Source organism: Clarias gariepinus, chromosome 14 (genome assembly GCF_024256425.1).
Source record: "Clarias gariepinus isolate MV-2021 ecotype Netherlands chromosome 14, CGAR_prim_01v2, whole genome shotgun sequence".
Classification (NCBI taxonomy): domain Eukaryota; kingdom Metazoa; phylum Chordata; class Actinopteri; order Siluriformes; family Clariidae; genus Clarias; species Clarias gariepinus.
The window spans coordinates 16337112-16354753 of NC_071113.1; the positions used below are offsets into that span (position 1 = coordinate 16337112).

General features: G+C 37.2%; 1 protein-coding gene across 1 annotated transcript in view; it reads left to right on the forward strand.

Moving 5' to 3' along the window:
* The window catches only part of gfra1b (gdnf family receptor alpha 1b), a 29855-nt gene extending 12745 nt beyond the window's left edge, over positions 1 to 17110 (forward strand). The window contains exons 4-9 of the mRNA XM_053511710.1: positions 6174 to 6525; positions 6721 to 6830; positions 7863 to 7994; positions 11290 to 11489; positions 13957 to 14001; positions 15496 to 17110. Coding sequence (XP_053367685.1) covers positions 6174 to 6525; positions 6721 to 6830; positions 7863 to 7994; positions 11290 to 11489; positions 13957 to 14001; positions 15496 to 15603 — 947 coding nt within the window. The 3' untranslated portion in view covers positions 15604 to 17110. The remainder of the gene's footprint in view (positions 1 to 6173; positions 6526 to 6720; positions 6831 to 7862; positions 7995 to 11289; positions 11490 to 13956; positions 14002 to 15495) is intronic.
* Positions 17111 to 17642: the final 532 nt, after the last annotated feature.

A 17642-nucleotide genomic window follows, 5' to 3' on the forward strand; every position in this document is an offset into this window, starting at 1 on the left:
AAGACTATCACATACAAGTCACCTATATAAATAAAACAAAGGTTTTGTCTGTATATTGGTCAGAACTCGCACTTTCAATAATATTTTTACGTTTTATATATTAGAGGACCTGAAACCACTTATCACTTATTCATCATCCATACTGCTTTATCCTGTATTCAGGGTCGCCGGGGGCCATAACAGGGCCCACACAAATACACTCACTCACACACTATGGGAAATTTGGGAACACCAATTTAATATATACAGTATATATCAATGTGATAGTTCCCAGTGTGTAGACAGACACCTACAAACCGCCACGATCTTCACCAAACACTACTGAAAGCAAGACACAGCATGGCTTAAAAATGTAAAAAATTTTATTTAAAAAAATTAAGCCACAGCAAGGCTTAAAAATTAAACCTTCAAAGATGAATGGACAGATAAATGTTTTTTTTTTATTCTTTTAAAACAATATTTTGGTATTTCTAAAGTGAAGTTAAAATGAAGTTAAACCTGCACCATTAATACAATCTAAATGTTGAGTAGAAGAGAAGTTATGAGGAGTTTTGTGCCAGATTAGAAGTTTTGTAAGCCTACTACGCGTGCGTCAAACTGTGGACGTGTCTTAACGTGATCACCGAACAAAATGGCATGAAACTTTTGTATTACTTAGATATTACCTGAAGTTTAACCTTCACTGTAATGCACAATGTAAACAAACACCTGCACCAATAGATATTAATTAGAAACGCTAAAGGGAACAGTTTAGCTGATGGAATAACAGTGCTAAAGTGATAGAAGTGAATTGTAACACTTTGGAGTTGCTTTAAGACAAAAGTTAATCTTTATCAAATTTATCTTGTCGATATCTCAACTGTGATTCACTCTCCGAGTAACCGAACAGGGAGTGTATTTGGCTGACGACAAAAGAAGTCCACTTTGCATAAACAAGGCGTAACATACTCAACCTTAAAATTTAATTTCTTTGTATTAATAAGTTTAATAAGAAAGTTCTACCATTAAGAAAGACAGGCAGACATGTACGTGGGCTTCAGCCTGAAATAATATCATCACATTATCATTACATTAAAGCTGATCAGCTGATGACTATTCTATAAACTCATTTTCCGTCAACAACATGAACTCTCAAGAATGAAGTGCTTGAAGTTAAGAATAAAGTCCAGAAAGACAAGTAAGGAAGGTTGAGAGGGTATCTCTGTTATATTGATGACATGAGCTGATGGCTTCACAATGAGAATGCCAGAGAACTGATTCCTCTCAGTGTGCATGTGTGTGTGTGTGACATAGAGAGAAGAAATAGAGAGAAGTCTGCTGTAATTATGGCTCTTGAGACATGAACTGTGTGACAGATGAAGGATTGGAGGGCTAACTGTATACCGATTTCTCTCTTAGATGTAGCTCTGGTTTCTCACACTCACTCTGTATATGAAGAATATCACAAATTAATACATCTTATAATGGCTTCTTATATCCTGGCACTGAGTTGTTTACGTGACAAGTACTTTGAATAAAAAGCCTAAGAGATTATCCATTTCCTGCAGCTTTCTCTTATATCATGAAGGGCCTAGCCGGTAGGGTCACTGGCTTTTATTTTCATTTTCATTCTCATTTCTTCCTGATTAATAAACATTGGTTCAATATAAATGTATAATCATTAAAAGCAAGGCCATATACGTATGAGTACAAAAAATGGCAGACGTCAGTGCTCAAGCCTATTAGATATTAATTTTAATGATATTTGAGCTATCTCTATTTGATGCACTTGATATGGTCCCTTGTACTGTACAGTATATTGCTTTTACATACAGGATAGCTTTGCATTTTATGCTTTGGGGAATTTTTCTAAGCCATTTTTACTTCTAGATCTAAGCATTTAAAATCTAGACTAACTGTGGACTCTTTCTGTACACTTGAAAGACTTACATAATGTTTAAATGAAAAAAAGCAGCTGTTTGAATTGCATTGTACTGCTCTCATATTGGCGATCAAACCCCTGCAGATTTAGTAATTACATGGGATCAGTGTTACTCGGCAGAGCTGTCAGAAATCTCCAGTGGCCTGAGCCTGTCAGACATCAGTTGTCGTCTTGTACTGCACACTTCAGATTGCTATTTGTCACTGGAGATGATGTAGTACTCGAGTAAAGGGGATAGGATCCATGAATAAATTATCCCCTCAGTGGATATGATGTCATCTAATACTCGAGATAGCAAGTTGATAGCAAGACTGACATGTAGAGAGTTCTTATAAGAACCACAAGTGAAAGATATGAAGTTAATAAAGCAGTAAATTTCAGTTTATATTAGTGGGAGATTGACATTAATATTTAATTGTTGTGAGACATTTATAGTAGGCTAATTCCCAATGTGGCTAGTTCATACTGTATGTATATTCTGCAGGGTTAGATTATGAACCCATGTCATGATATTACTTTTATAATTTCAACACAGAAAACAAGAAGTATCTGCAATATAAACTGCTGTGTTCAACGTTCTTTAAGCATCTTTTGGATTGATAATAGATTTCAGTTTTTAGCTAAGAGAGACTAAAGAAATGATTTAATTTGCTAGAAGAGGTTTCTGGATGTTTGTTTCTTTCTCTTTTTTAAATTCTTTTGAATTATAAATCTTTAAAAAAAAATCTTTTAACAAATTAGTATTTTGTTATTCTGTGACTTTACTTGCAAACTGATCCCCTTTACAGGTTAATTACGACTAACAGCAAGCTAAAGAAAGTCATCAATAAATCAATAATGTTTTCCTCAATATATATTGTCCAAAGCAAACCGATGACAAGATTCCCTCAAAGAGGTCCATTAAGCCTCCCTGGGCAGTTGTTTATTGGAATGACCATTTGCACAAAGCACACAGAGCTGTTTAACTAATGAAGCCTCTTCATTAAAGCTTAAAAAGAAGCCCATAAGAGAGTCCATCTCATAATGTCTCATGACTCGGTGGTGCTGAAACAGCACCAGGGCCGACCGATGGAGACTTGACAGATTATTGATTCGTTCACTCTAATTCCTTCCCCAGAACAGGTGTATGTGTAAGAACAACTAATGATGAATAAGTAGAGAGGTGGATGGGAGTGCCGTGAAATGTAAAAGAAAAAAAATACAGAACCATCGTCTGGTCGACAGTGAAAGAAAGAGAGCATGTGAGATAAGAAATGAAGGAGGGGAAGAGAGACAGTATTAGTTTTATTATGAAGGTCGAGTCCTTGTATGATTTGATTTGCTGCAGCAGTGTGTGTTTTTATTCAAGTGTGGTAGCGACACTATTAGGCGCCACTCAGGAGAGCTTCAGGTGCCCTCCATCAGCACTTTCTGCCTCCACTTACTTTAAATCTACATTTAATCTATCTATTATTGTACATCAACAGCCAGAGCAAACAGTCAGCCAACCAGGCTGTTGCATTAACACACACAAGCACACACACACAGAAACATGCATGGCTCATTTCATATTGGAGTGGTGCTCTCAGTGACTCATAGTAAGGTACTCAGTCCAAAGCTCTGCACGCTGAGGATGAGAGATAGAAAGGCACGAATATCCGAGAAATGCTTTGCCAAGTTTTTAAGTCACTAGTCACTAGTCAGGTTAGTGGAGTTTTAGATTGTCTTTTAAAACTGTAAACATTCATGCACTCATTCACACAATTAGATTCAGCATTTAGAGCTGATAATCCACCTATGGACAGGTTTCTAGGAGGAGAAAGGAAACTGTAGCATGTGTCAGGCAGAGGAGAAAATGTAACAGAGAATCTGGGGCTGTAAGGGGGCACCAGCACCCAATGCACCACCGTCATCCTGTCACAAGGAAAAGTTTAGAATACATGGTTAACCTTTAAATTATTCATATTCATTTTACACCCATATGCATTCCCATTTAATCATGTTCTAACTCCTTGATGCACAAACATCCACAATACGCCTAAATACCACATCAAAAGTGTAATTAGTGTACGTAGTTATCACTGCAGGAGTTGGTGAAGTGAAATTAGCGAAGCTAATAAAGAAACTTAAAAGCACAGAGCAGCTTCATTTCCTTTTTTCTATTGAATGCAAAAGGAGAACAAAAGCTGAGTGAAGAGCAGATGAGGGTCGGCATGGAAACATAAATTATACTCAATGTATCCTGCAGGATAAACAATATAAGAGCGTACAGTAATAACTGCATTTTAAATATATCGCAGTTTGTTAAAATAGCCATTATAGATTTAGATATCAGTGATTTTAGGACTTTACCCATGAAGTGACTGATCTGGGATCTGTTTTTCAGTATTTTGGCGTATTCATTTTGAATCAAAAAGCCATAGACAAAGTGGGTGTAATTTCCACATTAGGCAATAGCATTCAAAAAAAGAAAAAAAAAGAAAAGAAATGTAAAATAAAGCAGCAGAGAAGAGGTTATATCAAGTTTGCTTTTAGTTGTGTAGCACATCTCATTGCAAATTTGCGCATTGTTTCCATCTTAAAGAAAAGGTTTCCAGCTATTTGGTTCAACATTATTCGTATAGCGCTTTTAAAAATAGATGCTTTCACAAAGCAGCTTTGTAGAAATCCACCAAGCCTCATCAGTTTTTTGCCTCCTCCACAGAAGTGAGGGCATTAAGCTTCCTGCACAGAGAGACAAAAGACTAAAAAGAGGCACGAAAATAAAACTACTGAGAACCAATCTTTTTCGGGTACATGCAAACACACACAAAACTCACACGTTAATGCGCAACAGTGATTCCAAATGCTTGCCTACTTGCCAAGTCTTACACAGACATGCATTATTTGTGTGTACCTGCTCAATGCTGCAGATGGACCATTAATGAAGACTGTAGAGGACAAAAGAATACAGAACACCATCTTTTTAACACAGAGAGATTAAAATTTATAAATGGGATGAACATGTAGGAATCCGCAGGAGCGCACCAACAATGCATACTTGACACCAAGTAGCTGTCACACTGCAGAACAACACTATCACTGTGTTCAGGCGGCGGGGAAACACGTTCTAGAGAGAGAGTACTGTATACTGAATGTAAATTGGATGAGTGCAGTATGAGTCATTAATGCTCAAAAAGTATCATAACAAAATAGTTTTATATAGAAATAGAACAGCATGATAGAACGCAATAATAATTACATAATTATTATTTATCATAATTATGGACTAGCTTTAGGGTTCTTTGTTTTGTTTTTTAAATGACCAGAAAGCACTGAGCGATACGACCTCAAATCATTATAACAAATAAATTCAACATTTTACCTTAATTATGATTAATGAACGATTGTTTTGCTTTTGTTTCTTTGTTTTCCTCAAACTTCACTGACAGTGTTTGTACTGTAAATATGCTCAAGTATTAAAGCTGGGACATTTGTTTTGGAATGATGTTCCATGTTGCTTCCATTTCTCAGACTAGATGAAGCGGACTCGCACGCAGTAGTAAGTACTGTAAGGGGACAGTAGATGAACACAAAGAGGGGAAAGTACTAACAGAATTTAACAAAACGTACTAATAGAATTAAAAAAAAAAAAAAAAAAGCGAAATAATTGACCTGGGCAAGATTACACAGATCAAAGGTTCTGATTTATTCTTTCTTTTTTAGTTTCGATTAATTGCTCAGCCTTACTTTACAGTAAGTGTACTTTTTCCACTTAAAGTAAAAATTGTTGTGCATTTTTTTTATTGTAACAGAATTTTATTATTTTGGATTTTGAGCTGATATAACTTAATTTTTGTTAATGGCTGAGTAAATTCACAATAGAATATGTTCTAAAGAACCTATCAGCCAGAGTTGACAACTTACTGAAGAAGAATTAGGAAAAAAACAGTAGTCCTTAAAGTAGCCATATGTTTACATTCCCACCAGACAAAGAACGTCAGACTGAGGTCCAGAGAAAAAAAAAAAACAGCCCCGCAGAGACATACGGTTTCACTCCTCCTGAGAGGACCTCAGTAATTAGCTGATGAATGAATAAGATGTTTTAAATGAGGCAGAATGCTAAACTATGCCTTCATCTGGCTCTTGAAGACTGAAGTCTAGCATCTGTGCATTAAGCTAAGCAATTTTGAATTCTGTCAAATGTCGGTAAAGTCACTTTACAAATTCTGAGGTTAGCAGACATGAAATGACCTTAACCGTTGCTTACGTGATTCCCTCTCTGTCCATGTAGGTGAAGCAGCCTTTAGCAAGGACAACAACTGCCTAAATGCAGCTAAGGCCTGCAATCTGAACGACACATGTAAGAAATACCGCTCGGCCTACATCAGCCCGTGCACCAGCAGGGTGTCCACCACTGAAGTGTGCAACAAACGCAAGTGTCACAAAGCCCTGCGCCAGTTCTTCGACAAGGTACCAGCGAGGCACAGCTACGGCATGCTTTTCTGTTCATGTCCATCTGGAGAGCATTCTGCCTGCTCAGAACGCAGACGCCAGACCATAGTGCCAGCGTGCTCTTACGAGGACAAGGACAAACCCAACTGTCTGTCCCTGCAAGCGTCCTGCAAAACCAACTACATTTGCAGGTAAGCTAGTTTAAGAAGAGGATGAATCCAGGTTTTTGGCAGGTGCTAATACCATTAAGAGTGAAGGTGAACTTTCTCAAATGTCTCTTTTCTACCTGATGATGTGCGTGACTGTAAAATGATGGCTCATTGCTTATTCCATGAGGTGATCTGGTACATGATGAATTTTTATCTATTCTGGGTGTGCTACATTAGGTCTCGCCTGGCCGATTTCTTTACCAACTGCCAGCCAGAGGCTCGTTCAATATCCGGCTGCCTGAAGGAGAGCTATGCTGACTGTCTGCTGGCCTACTCTGGCCTTATAGGTAAATCAAACATAGAGAAGGATCATCTCACATAAATACAATAATCATCTCAAGGAATACAGTTAAGCATGCTGTTATAGCATGTTTGGACTATATTTATTGTTGTGGAACATGTGAAAAACAAGCCAGTTCGTGCTTTTACTTACCAGCCTCTTTGTTTTTCTCTCCCGCAAAGATAATAAGTCAAATACATATGCATGGTCATGTTAGAATTACTCAAGGTTTTTTTTTTACCTTGAGTAATTTTAGAATATTTTTTGGAGTTACAACAGAAGGCAGTAACACAAAAATTGTGTGGGTCCAGTTGACTCATAAGAGGAAAGAATGACACTACATGAATACAAGGTTTTCCAACACATTTATCCTGTGATCTATCCTAGTCTGATAGAAATGGTCGTTCCAGAAAGACAATGTCCCCATGCACGGGACAGCAGCCACAAGGCACATATGATGTACTATACAGTAAATTTATTTCTGTGGCTTTCAAAATGACTAGATCTCAGTCCACCTACACACCTAGACTATTTGAACCAGCACGTTAGACAGTGTTCTTTACCATCATAAATACAACAGCCGAGGGAATAGCTTTGGGAGAAATAATTCCCTTCAATATAGTTTCAGGGACTCAAGGTCATGATGGTCTGACACCTTACCAAGCTACATTAAGTCTTAAGTCACTGTCTTTAGCTGCATTAAAAAATATTGAGTATAAAATGTATGTATGACTGGTTTCATAGTTCCCATATAGTACGTAAAAAATAACCTAAAATACCATAGAACTCCAATGATGTTTATGTGTCGACACAGGATACAATTACAGTAATTACACCTGAATTAATTCTAACTGATTAATAATACTTTTATAGATGAGATTAGGACACCAGTTTCACCCTTTACCATAATTTGGCTTAGTTTTGGTCAAGTTATTCATTTTTTTGTAGTATTATATACCCAAAATTACTTAAAATATGTTTCAAGTCAATGAGGATTTAAGATGTCTCTCAAAATTGGCATTTGATTTTTGTGAGCCAGGTACGGTGATGACCCCGAATTACCTGCGCTCAAGCATCAGCGTGTCTCCCTGGTGCGACTGCACCAGCACTGGCAACGGGAAGCCCGAGTGTGACAAGTTCTCAGAATTCTTCACTAACAACCGTTGTCTTCGTGAGTCCCCCTGCTCTCACTAATTCTTCACATCAGCATTCACCAAGATGTCCAACTCTGTTTGACTGTCATTTCGCTCAATGTCTGGCTGTCATGTCATCCGTCGTACTACACGGTGGCTTGATTGACAGGAGCCCTACAGTAAGACAAATCATGTCCAATGCTGTTTTGTTGCTACCTTGTGATTATTCATTAAACGTACCTGTAAATCAAATCTGTGGGCACTGTGTGAGGATGGCATGCTCGTCAGGGGCAGTCAGACGGGGAGTAGACAGACAAATCATGCTTAAGTGGGACAGCTACAGGGAGGCCTTGACAGGGAAAGGCAATAAAGCATTATTTGGGTGTCTGAGCTGTAGAGAAGTGGAAAACTGGCATTATTTTGTCAGCGGCTTATTCAAAAGCATCCATTTAGATGGAGTGGGTGTGGGGAGGTAGACAGTGAGGAGATGGGAAAGAGGATATGTCTTTGTGAGGCACTGGTGGGAAGAACAGCAACGTCAGGCCAGAAAGCTACACTTAGCATATTATGACATGTTAATTAAAAGTGCAGTTAGTCACACAGGAAAAACTACATCACCACAAATGGAACACTGTGCATGATATAATGCAGTCTGTTATCTATGTCCTTGAGCACTTATTTTGGAGGACAGTAACCTGTCAAATGAATTGTAAACTTTTTCCCACTTATTGTAATATTAAAGGTAAAACAGGTGACACACCTTTTGAAAAAAAAAAGGAGAGAGAAAAGAAAGAAAGGTGCTAAGCTATACAAACAATAGTCAAATGGTTCTTTTAAATAGGGCATGTTTACAGGATTTTTAAAAACATTCTATTATGAATGTTAACTCTTTTTAATTTTTATTTTTTTTACTGTTTTTGTAAGCTCATCTTTCTCAACAACGACCTCTTCTTCCTTAACAGAGTAAATAGGGAGCAGATGTTTCAGGATATAAAATTCCACCCACAACAGACAACATGAGGTCATGAGGTGATATCAAGTTAGCATGGCTAATCACAGAATCAGAGTTTAAAGTCTTTACCTTTAAAAAAGTTATAATGTATATACAAGTTTTAGCTTTAGGTTACTCACCATACAGATATATTTGTTTGTTAAATCTAAAACATTGATTGTACAGTGTACTGTTTGAGCAAGAAAATACACACCACTCATGTGAGTTAGCTGCCTAGCATGTTGCTAACAAAAGCCAAACCTGGGGGTGGGTAGTTTCCCACTTTCTCTCTCAAACACACTGAGACTATGTAATTCTGACTGGTGAAGTCCCCATTCAGGGAAAAAAAAAAAAAAAAACACTCTTCCTATTTGTCTTGGACTTATGGCACTTAGTTATTAGACTAGTTAACCCAGTGTAAGTATATATCCAGTGATGTAAACTTTAAAGCACTTTTTGTAAGTCGCTCTGGATAGAAGCGTCTGCCAAATGCCTAAATGTAATAGTGAATTATATTTTATTAAATAAACTGTCTCATCTGATTTTCAAGTCCTCAGCAACATACTGTCTGTTCCATGATCTGGAAATACCTCAATTAGTGGCAGCACAAACACAGTTTTTAAAGTTAATTTGCATTCACCCGAATTAAAACATGTAAAGGTATAGTATGAATATATATACCATCACATCCTTACCCAATTAGTACTCCAAAAAGTATAATTTTTTTAATTTATTTTATTTATTTATTTATTTATAAGGATTAGACTCTGATGTTTATTAAGATTACACCTTTAAGGGAACATGCTACAGTAAGCATAGTCAGAGAACAGAAGCACTTAAACAAACAACATAAATGAACCTGGGTTGTTTACAACAAAATGTTAGCTTTACTTATAAACCTGAAATGACACTATAACTTTTCTTATAAACTCATTCAAGAGCTTTGCCAAGGACCAGAAAGTGCAGATACAGATCAGTGGCACATCGTTTATTTTTAAGGAACAGGCCATGCACAACGATGAGACAGCACAATGGAACTAAGTGCCTTTGAATATTAAAGTGCTGTACCTTTTAGATAAAGTTAACTCCAGAATTATTGGCAATCTTAAGTCAGAATTTAATCAACTTTAATAGTTTTGAAGTCTCTCCAGTTTGGTCAGCTGCCAGTTCTCAGCCACCAGCCAGCTCTCCCTAATCTCACTGCTACAGGAAATACAGTAGCTATCTGTCCTCTTTTGCATACATTAGCTCACAGACACCTGTCATTGGCTAATGTCTGTCTAATTAAAAATCAATATATAAAATCATTAGCACATGCAGTAAGTGATTATGTGCTTTAACGATGGGATGTTTTATTTTATTTTTTTACAGTACTGTGTCTTGAGCTAAGTCCAGTCCTTGTACCAAAGCAGTTTCAGAGGAATGGCCTTTGTTTGTTTGTTTGTTTGTTTGTTTGTCAAGCCACATAGTTATCTATAAATCATACAAGCATAAACAATCATCTAACTTAAAGCATTACAGTAGTTTCTTTTTCTTTAATTTAATTTACATCATTTAATTTAATTTGAAGAAATTAGAGGTGGCTTATGACATTTGCACAGTACTGGCTTTTAAAACTATAAGTTGTCAGACAATGCATGTTTTTTCCTCAAAACACTGGTTCTGAAATTATTGACATTCCGCCAAGAAATATTTAGCAAGGACTCTATCTAATTATCTAATATGGAATATTAGTATTTTCTGAGAGAATAACAGAAACATTTTGATCTTTATTATATTCCCAAGTTTGCATGTGTGGACATACATTCTCATGGGGTGTGATTATTATTTTCAAAATTATTTTTGCCCATTATTCCACAGTGTGCCAATAATTCTGGAGTCAACTACAGAACAGTCCCACTGTCAGAGGTCGGACTGCCCTCCTCCACTGACCCATCACACTCAGATATGCTGTGTTTGCTCATGTAGACACTGTAACATATCAGAACATCTTTTATCCTCTTAAACTAATTACAAAAAGAGAGAAAGTGTGAATATTTACCTTTCAAGGTGGTTAAAAGAATTAATTTGTGTTAACATTTGAACCTCTGTTATAATGAGTCTTCTTTTTATCCTCCAAAAATTACACAACCCTCCTGGGGCCTGTATGTTTAAAGCATTAATACTCCTGTCTGCAGCGTCTGTGAACTGGGGATCTTTATCAGCTTATTGGCTGTGGCACAAAATAGAGAGGACCATACCTATTAATATTAGCTCTACACAAAACAAACAATGATGAATGCAATTCTTCAGTCAGCAGGTACGTGGGCAACATTTTAATCTTCATGTCTGCATGTGTGTAGGTAATGCTATCCAAGCATTCGGCAACGGTACAGATGTTGGTGTGTGGCAGCCACAGCCACCCATCCAGCCAACTGGCCAGTCCAGCACTCTTCAGAGGGGACAGGAAAGGACAAATAATGGACTGGAATACCAAGCGTTTGCTAATGGCCTGGATCCCAGCAATGGCCATCACCTCTATAGCTTCTGTGGTAACCTCCAGGTAAGATAAGTGTAATAAAAGCGGTTTTAATGTTCTGTAACTGGAAACTTGAAATAGGAAACACAAAGTTCATGAAACAGATAAATGCCATGATGCATATTTGAAAAGTAAATTATTAGTAAGCTATATTTATTATTGGCTTCTTACTAGGTGGTGAATATAATATTGAACTCTTCAGCTAAGGATTTCTGAATTCCTTTATTTTCTGCCTTTTTCCACTAGATGGTTTGTATTGGGGATCCTAGCAATCCTATACTGTCCTATATGTTCTATATGGCCAAAAGTATATAAATACCTGACCATGAGGACTATATGTGGGTCTTCCTCAAACTGTTGCCACAAATACTAAAGCATACAATAGTCTTTACACTGTAGCATTATGATTTCGTTTCACTGAGACTAAGACACCCAAACCTGTTCCAGCATGACCCTACCCATGCACAGCGTGCGGCCCATAAAGACATGGTTTGACAAGGTTGGTGTATCACTGACCTGGACACAACAAGCACATCTGGTCAGGTGTCTAAACACTTTTAACAATTTAATGTATGGTTGGTGTAGGGTTGTAAGCAGGCCCAGTGAGCTCAGGGCACAAGATGGAGGACATGTCAATTACTGCTTTACTCCATCACAAACATCCTTCTTCACTCAATCTTCTGATTGAAATCTAGTTCTACCTAGAATCAAAGACTCTAGATGTCTGTGACTAGAGTAGGTTTGCTTGGTTTATTAATTGAATCACAGCTGGTTCTATTGGTGCTGCTAATATGTTGTAAAACATGAGGACAATACAAATATGATTTCATTTGCAACATGATGCTATGCTAACAAGTATATTAAGGTGTTTTTTCTTTTCTTTTCTTTTATATGTTCACAGAAACAATGTATTATTTGCAAGTGTTATGTCCACATACTTGTGATTAGTAGATTTGGTAGATTTGAATTTTGTGCCATTTATTTATTTATAAATTGTACTTTATAACATGTGTTTCGCCAATCTACCTTGGTTAATTGTTTATTAAGTGGCAGAACATTAGTATAACAAAACTTTTAAATATTTGACCCCAAGAAACTTTAATGCTTCTTAGTATGAGGGGAAACGGGTGACCCAGTTATAAAGGGTTTGTGCTTATGATTGGTAAGATGCAAGTTCAATTCCGTGCACCACCAAGCTGTGACTAAAGGTCACTGAGTAAGACCTTTACCCCTCGTAATTCATGCATATTTAATGTTAATATAAAATATAACCTCTGCGAGTGGAAGTGGTTATCTAAGCTTGTACTGCTGATGCAGAAAATTTCAGATACAGACTGATTGATGCCACTGTGAAGACACACACACACACACCAGCTGTGGCCCTTCACAGCAATGCAAGACCTGTGTTAATATTACAGCCAGTCGTTTGTTGAACAGATGACAGTTGCGTATGAGATCTTTCACTTTTCTGTTAAGACTCACTGGTGAGATGACAGCTCACTTTTGACTGATGGCTCTGGGCTGTCATAATGATAACATAATGATACCCACACACAAACACACACACATACACACACACACATTTGCAAGCCCTTTGGATAAAAATGAGATACATCAAGCGACCAGAGCTGTCATGTCATGCCTAATTAGCTGTCACATTAACACAAGGAACATCCTTAAGTAGGAACTACCCATCCATAGCACTGTGCCCTAACTGGTGTCATCATGCTGACGCACCCAAGCATCCCATATCTGTCCACATCGTCTGCTTTAACTGACTTTGCCTAGCATGACAGGAAGCCTCACACACAGTGGAGGAACACACAAATGCACACCAGGGCTCAGATTATTCCCAGGGTTCAGCATGGCTCCTGGATCTTTAGACTTTTTAAAGATTTCTGCGAGAACATCTTTATAACCGAATCTGATCGCATTAGATATACACTCATATCTTTTGCACAGCCATACATCATAATGTTTTAATAGTCATATTATGATTTATTAGTGGGCACATTTTCTTCAGCAGGATAGACCTCCAGGAAGACCATTAATCATGTTTTGCCACAATCCTAGTCCCACAAATTACTTCCATTCCCTCTATTGCGCAGCAAGTTTATTATTTTCTTAACTCTCTATGGAATCACTTTATCATGCCACCAATTCCGTCTGTGTGTAGGATTGTGAATAGTGCAGTAAAGTTGTATTTATAAAAAAAAACAACACTAAATATAAAATCATATTATAATGTATTGTGCTGTCATACACACTAATGTGGTCTGTGCTGCCAGACTGTTACTACAGTCGCAGTGCAGATTGATTAGTGAAAGATAGTTTCAGTGTGAGTTCACTAAAATGACTCTGGATTATTTTATAAACATAAAATTTCTTTAGAGCACCAGCTTGACCAGTCAGACAGGCTTTAGTAATTTTTCTACTACTCTAGAGTCCCGTGAATGTCTTACATCTTTGTTCGTATTCTGTGTTTGTCTAGGCACAGAAGTTAAAGGTGAATGTTACAGTGGATGTTGTGTGCATGGTAGGTACAACTTTTGTTCAAGTAACTCATTTATATTTAAGGTTTAATGAAAACATCAGATATACCAATAACACTTATACTCATGTGCAAAATGTCTTGAGCCACACTTTGTTTCTTTTTTTATCAAATTCAATGATGTAGATTAAATAAGGCTTAAGTTAGATCATAGTTTATACCTGAATTATTCATAGGTCACTATGAGGCTTAACAAAAAAGAAAAAATGCCTCTGAAACTGGTCGGGTGAAGAACCTTAAATGAGAGCCTTCAGTAAGCCTGAAGAACTATTACTGAAGACTACACTAACAATGCAAGAAAGTCCAGCTCTTTGAAAGCAGAATATGAAGGAATGAGGGATGGCTCAAGACTTGCAAAGTACTGTGTTAAAAACATAATAATATTGCTGTATGAATACGATTTATTTGTCTGATTATTTACCGGAATAATGGTTTTACATTGCACTTTGGATATTTCTGAAAGTGAAACTCTTGTTATAGGCTTTGACACAAATCCTTTACATCAGTGGTCCAGCTATTCAAATATTAGGCTCGTTTAAGACATTTTTAACCCTGAACTTTCCACTGAAAGAACTCCAGACAGATTCCAGTAGATGTGGGCTGAAATGTTGGAGTGAGGTTATTAAGTATATAAAAAAACTAATAATACAGTACCATAGATTAATAACTTTGGTAATAATAGCATCTTTGATTGTAAGTTCTACCAAATGATAGATGATACTGTAGATAGATATGAGGAGCGGTCATAAAATTCGTATTATCATATGAAAAAAATGAAAACATTTGCCCAATTTATGTCCCCGGAAATGAGTACATTCATGAACATGAACAATAACAGGGGATTATTACAGGAACCTCCTCAGGAAATTACGGATGGAAATCAAGACGAAGAGTCATGGAATGCTCACAATGGGGGTTTGCCTTCCTTATAACAACCTGACAGCCAATTCAGCTCACAAAATAGTAAATCTTACGGGCGACATGGGGGAAGAAATTCTGCCCCACCCTCTCTACCCCCCAAAGCTCGCACCCAGTGACTTTTTCCTCTCCCACAACATGAAGAAACCAACCCGTGGCAGAAGTTTTAATGATGACAACAAGGTTACTGAGGTGGATCTTTTCCTCAAGGGCCTTGAAGTCTCCACCAGCACTTCCATCTTTTTAAAGAAGTGTGTCACCTTGGGTAGAAGATATGCAGCGAAGGTCTAAGCTCACAACCATTGTTGTTTTCATTATGTAATTTTGTTTTCATAGCAATTTTATGACCACCCCTTGTAAATAGATACATAGATAGATAGACAGATACTGTAGACAGATCGATCGGTCAGTCAGTCAGTGAATCATGCACTCCATGCTATGCTTCACAGCTCCAAGAGTCTCAGTTTGGTCACAGTTTAGAAACCTTGCTTTTCATTTTGCTTATTGCATTTAAAAGTACTTATAAAGACCTATTAGCTCTTATCATTCTGTTCTCCACAGGACCCTCCTTTGGCTGACCCTAGTAGCTTCAACGCTATATCAGGAAGCTCATCCAGCCTCGTCCACTCTTTTGCCATCCTTTTTGTTCTCCAACTCTTGAATTTGTAGCGGCTCTCAGTTCCAGAAAACACGGTTCCTCTAATGCAACTGATGCTGTTCTAAGTATGATGTCTTGATGTGCTAAAGCCAGTTTCCTTTTTGATTCCCAATGGACCAAAAAATGGAGCCAGTGTTACTGAAATGGGAATAAAAGGTCATTGATCAAAAAAATAATAATTTAAGTGGACATCTTCGTCACTAAAGTATTTGCTATTAATGTGGTAACTCGTGTTGGAAATAACTTTTGTTTTATTCATCCATGCTGTCAAAAGAAATTGTGGAGGGAAATAAGGATCATTAAATGCATTAAGATGGACCCCCTACTGCAGCAAGTCCCTTTTGGTTAATGGGAAAACTCTACAATTTACAGATGTTAATTGTCCCAGAGACAAGTTGAAAGAAACTCAAGCTTGCACTCAGCTGTCCATGCCACAGCCAAAATCCCACATCTCTCAGAAAAGCATCTGCCTTCTAATTCAGTTCATTAGCTCTTTCAAGACGAGCAGTTGTGGTTTCCCCAGTGTGGCTCCAGCATGGCCCTGATACAGACTGAGCCTTAGGGCAAAAGCATGAGACAGAAAAAAAACTAAAACGTCAGGACTGTTTTACAACACTGTTTCTGTTGAATGTTGCTCCAGTAAGACTTTAAAATGCAAATGTTTAGCATCGGTTGCTTTTTCTGTTTTTAGGAGAAAGATTATATGACCACTGCTGGGTAAAATATATTACCTGATGTGTTTTAACTGTGTACATTAAAGTTAAATGGGAAGCAAAAAAGGACAAAGATTTGAATGTTAAAAGCCATTGAACTTGTATGAACAAATTCGCTTCAAGGTTTGATGAAGTTGTGATGTCATACTGGGATAGTTTTCTGTTCACCACGATTGTATAGAGTGGTTGTTTGACTTAGCAGAGCTTTTCAGTCAGCTTGTTCAGTACCTGTCTGAATATTTTGCCCTGATCTCTCTCTCTCTCTCTATTACTGGTTGTTTTATTGTCTTTTACAGCTTTCTATGTAAAATCTAATCAGTGGTATGTTTGAAGTTCCTAAGAGATCAGCGGTTTCACAAACCAACCATGCCACAGTCAGTCACAGAGAGCTAAATTCTTCCACATTTTGATGTTTGATGTCAAGATTACACTTAAGCATTGACCCGTCCCTACATGTTTTTATGCGTTACCCTGCTGCCATACGATTGGCTGATTATAGGCATAAACGTGCAGGTGTTTCTAATAAAGTGGACGGTGACTATTTCTATGCTGTATGCTATGTATTACTAAATGGTGTTTAAAAAAGTTCTGCAATCGAGAATTCGATTTCTTTTATCACTCAAATCGTTGCGTCTCTTTTTTGCTTCTATATTAAATCAAAGCAAAGGTCACCGTACAGAAGGTTGATGATTCAGTCAAAAGCACCTCTATGTATAATGTCCTGTAAAATAAGTGAACATGGTTTTTCTCTCTTTAAGATGAGGTGTTCTGAAAATTTAAGCATTGTTGTGATACCGTGAACTGTTTAAAAATTAATTAATAATAATAATAATAATAATAATAAACACAAATGTATAATAGGGCTGTAAGTAGTGATACACTGAAGATTACATTAAAAGAATCAAGGATGAGCCTTTAATCTCTGTGAGATCTTTGTCCTTTCAGGAAACCTACATCACTGTGCATTACACATGGAAAATTCTCATTTACGGATATACTGATAATTATAGGTTATAGCAGAGATGTTAAATGCATTACCCTATTAAACGCTGTTTATTATTTAGTAACTACAGTGAAACTACAAGTTCTGCTGTGAGGAGTGCATGGAGTCTGGTGGTCAACTGACCCATTGTTACCAAACACACATAATCTAATGACCATAGCGGCCCATCTGCTCAGCCAACAGAAGAAGACACAAATCCATCAGAGCATTGATTTGGAAGATCGATTCAGATGCCCGTTTTTTGCTTGGTTATTTCATTCCGAACAGAAATGCACACTTTACTGATTATACGCTGTTGAAATGCAGCAGATGCCACAGGATCTTTTCAGGATGT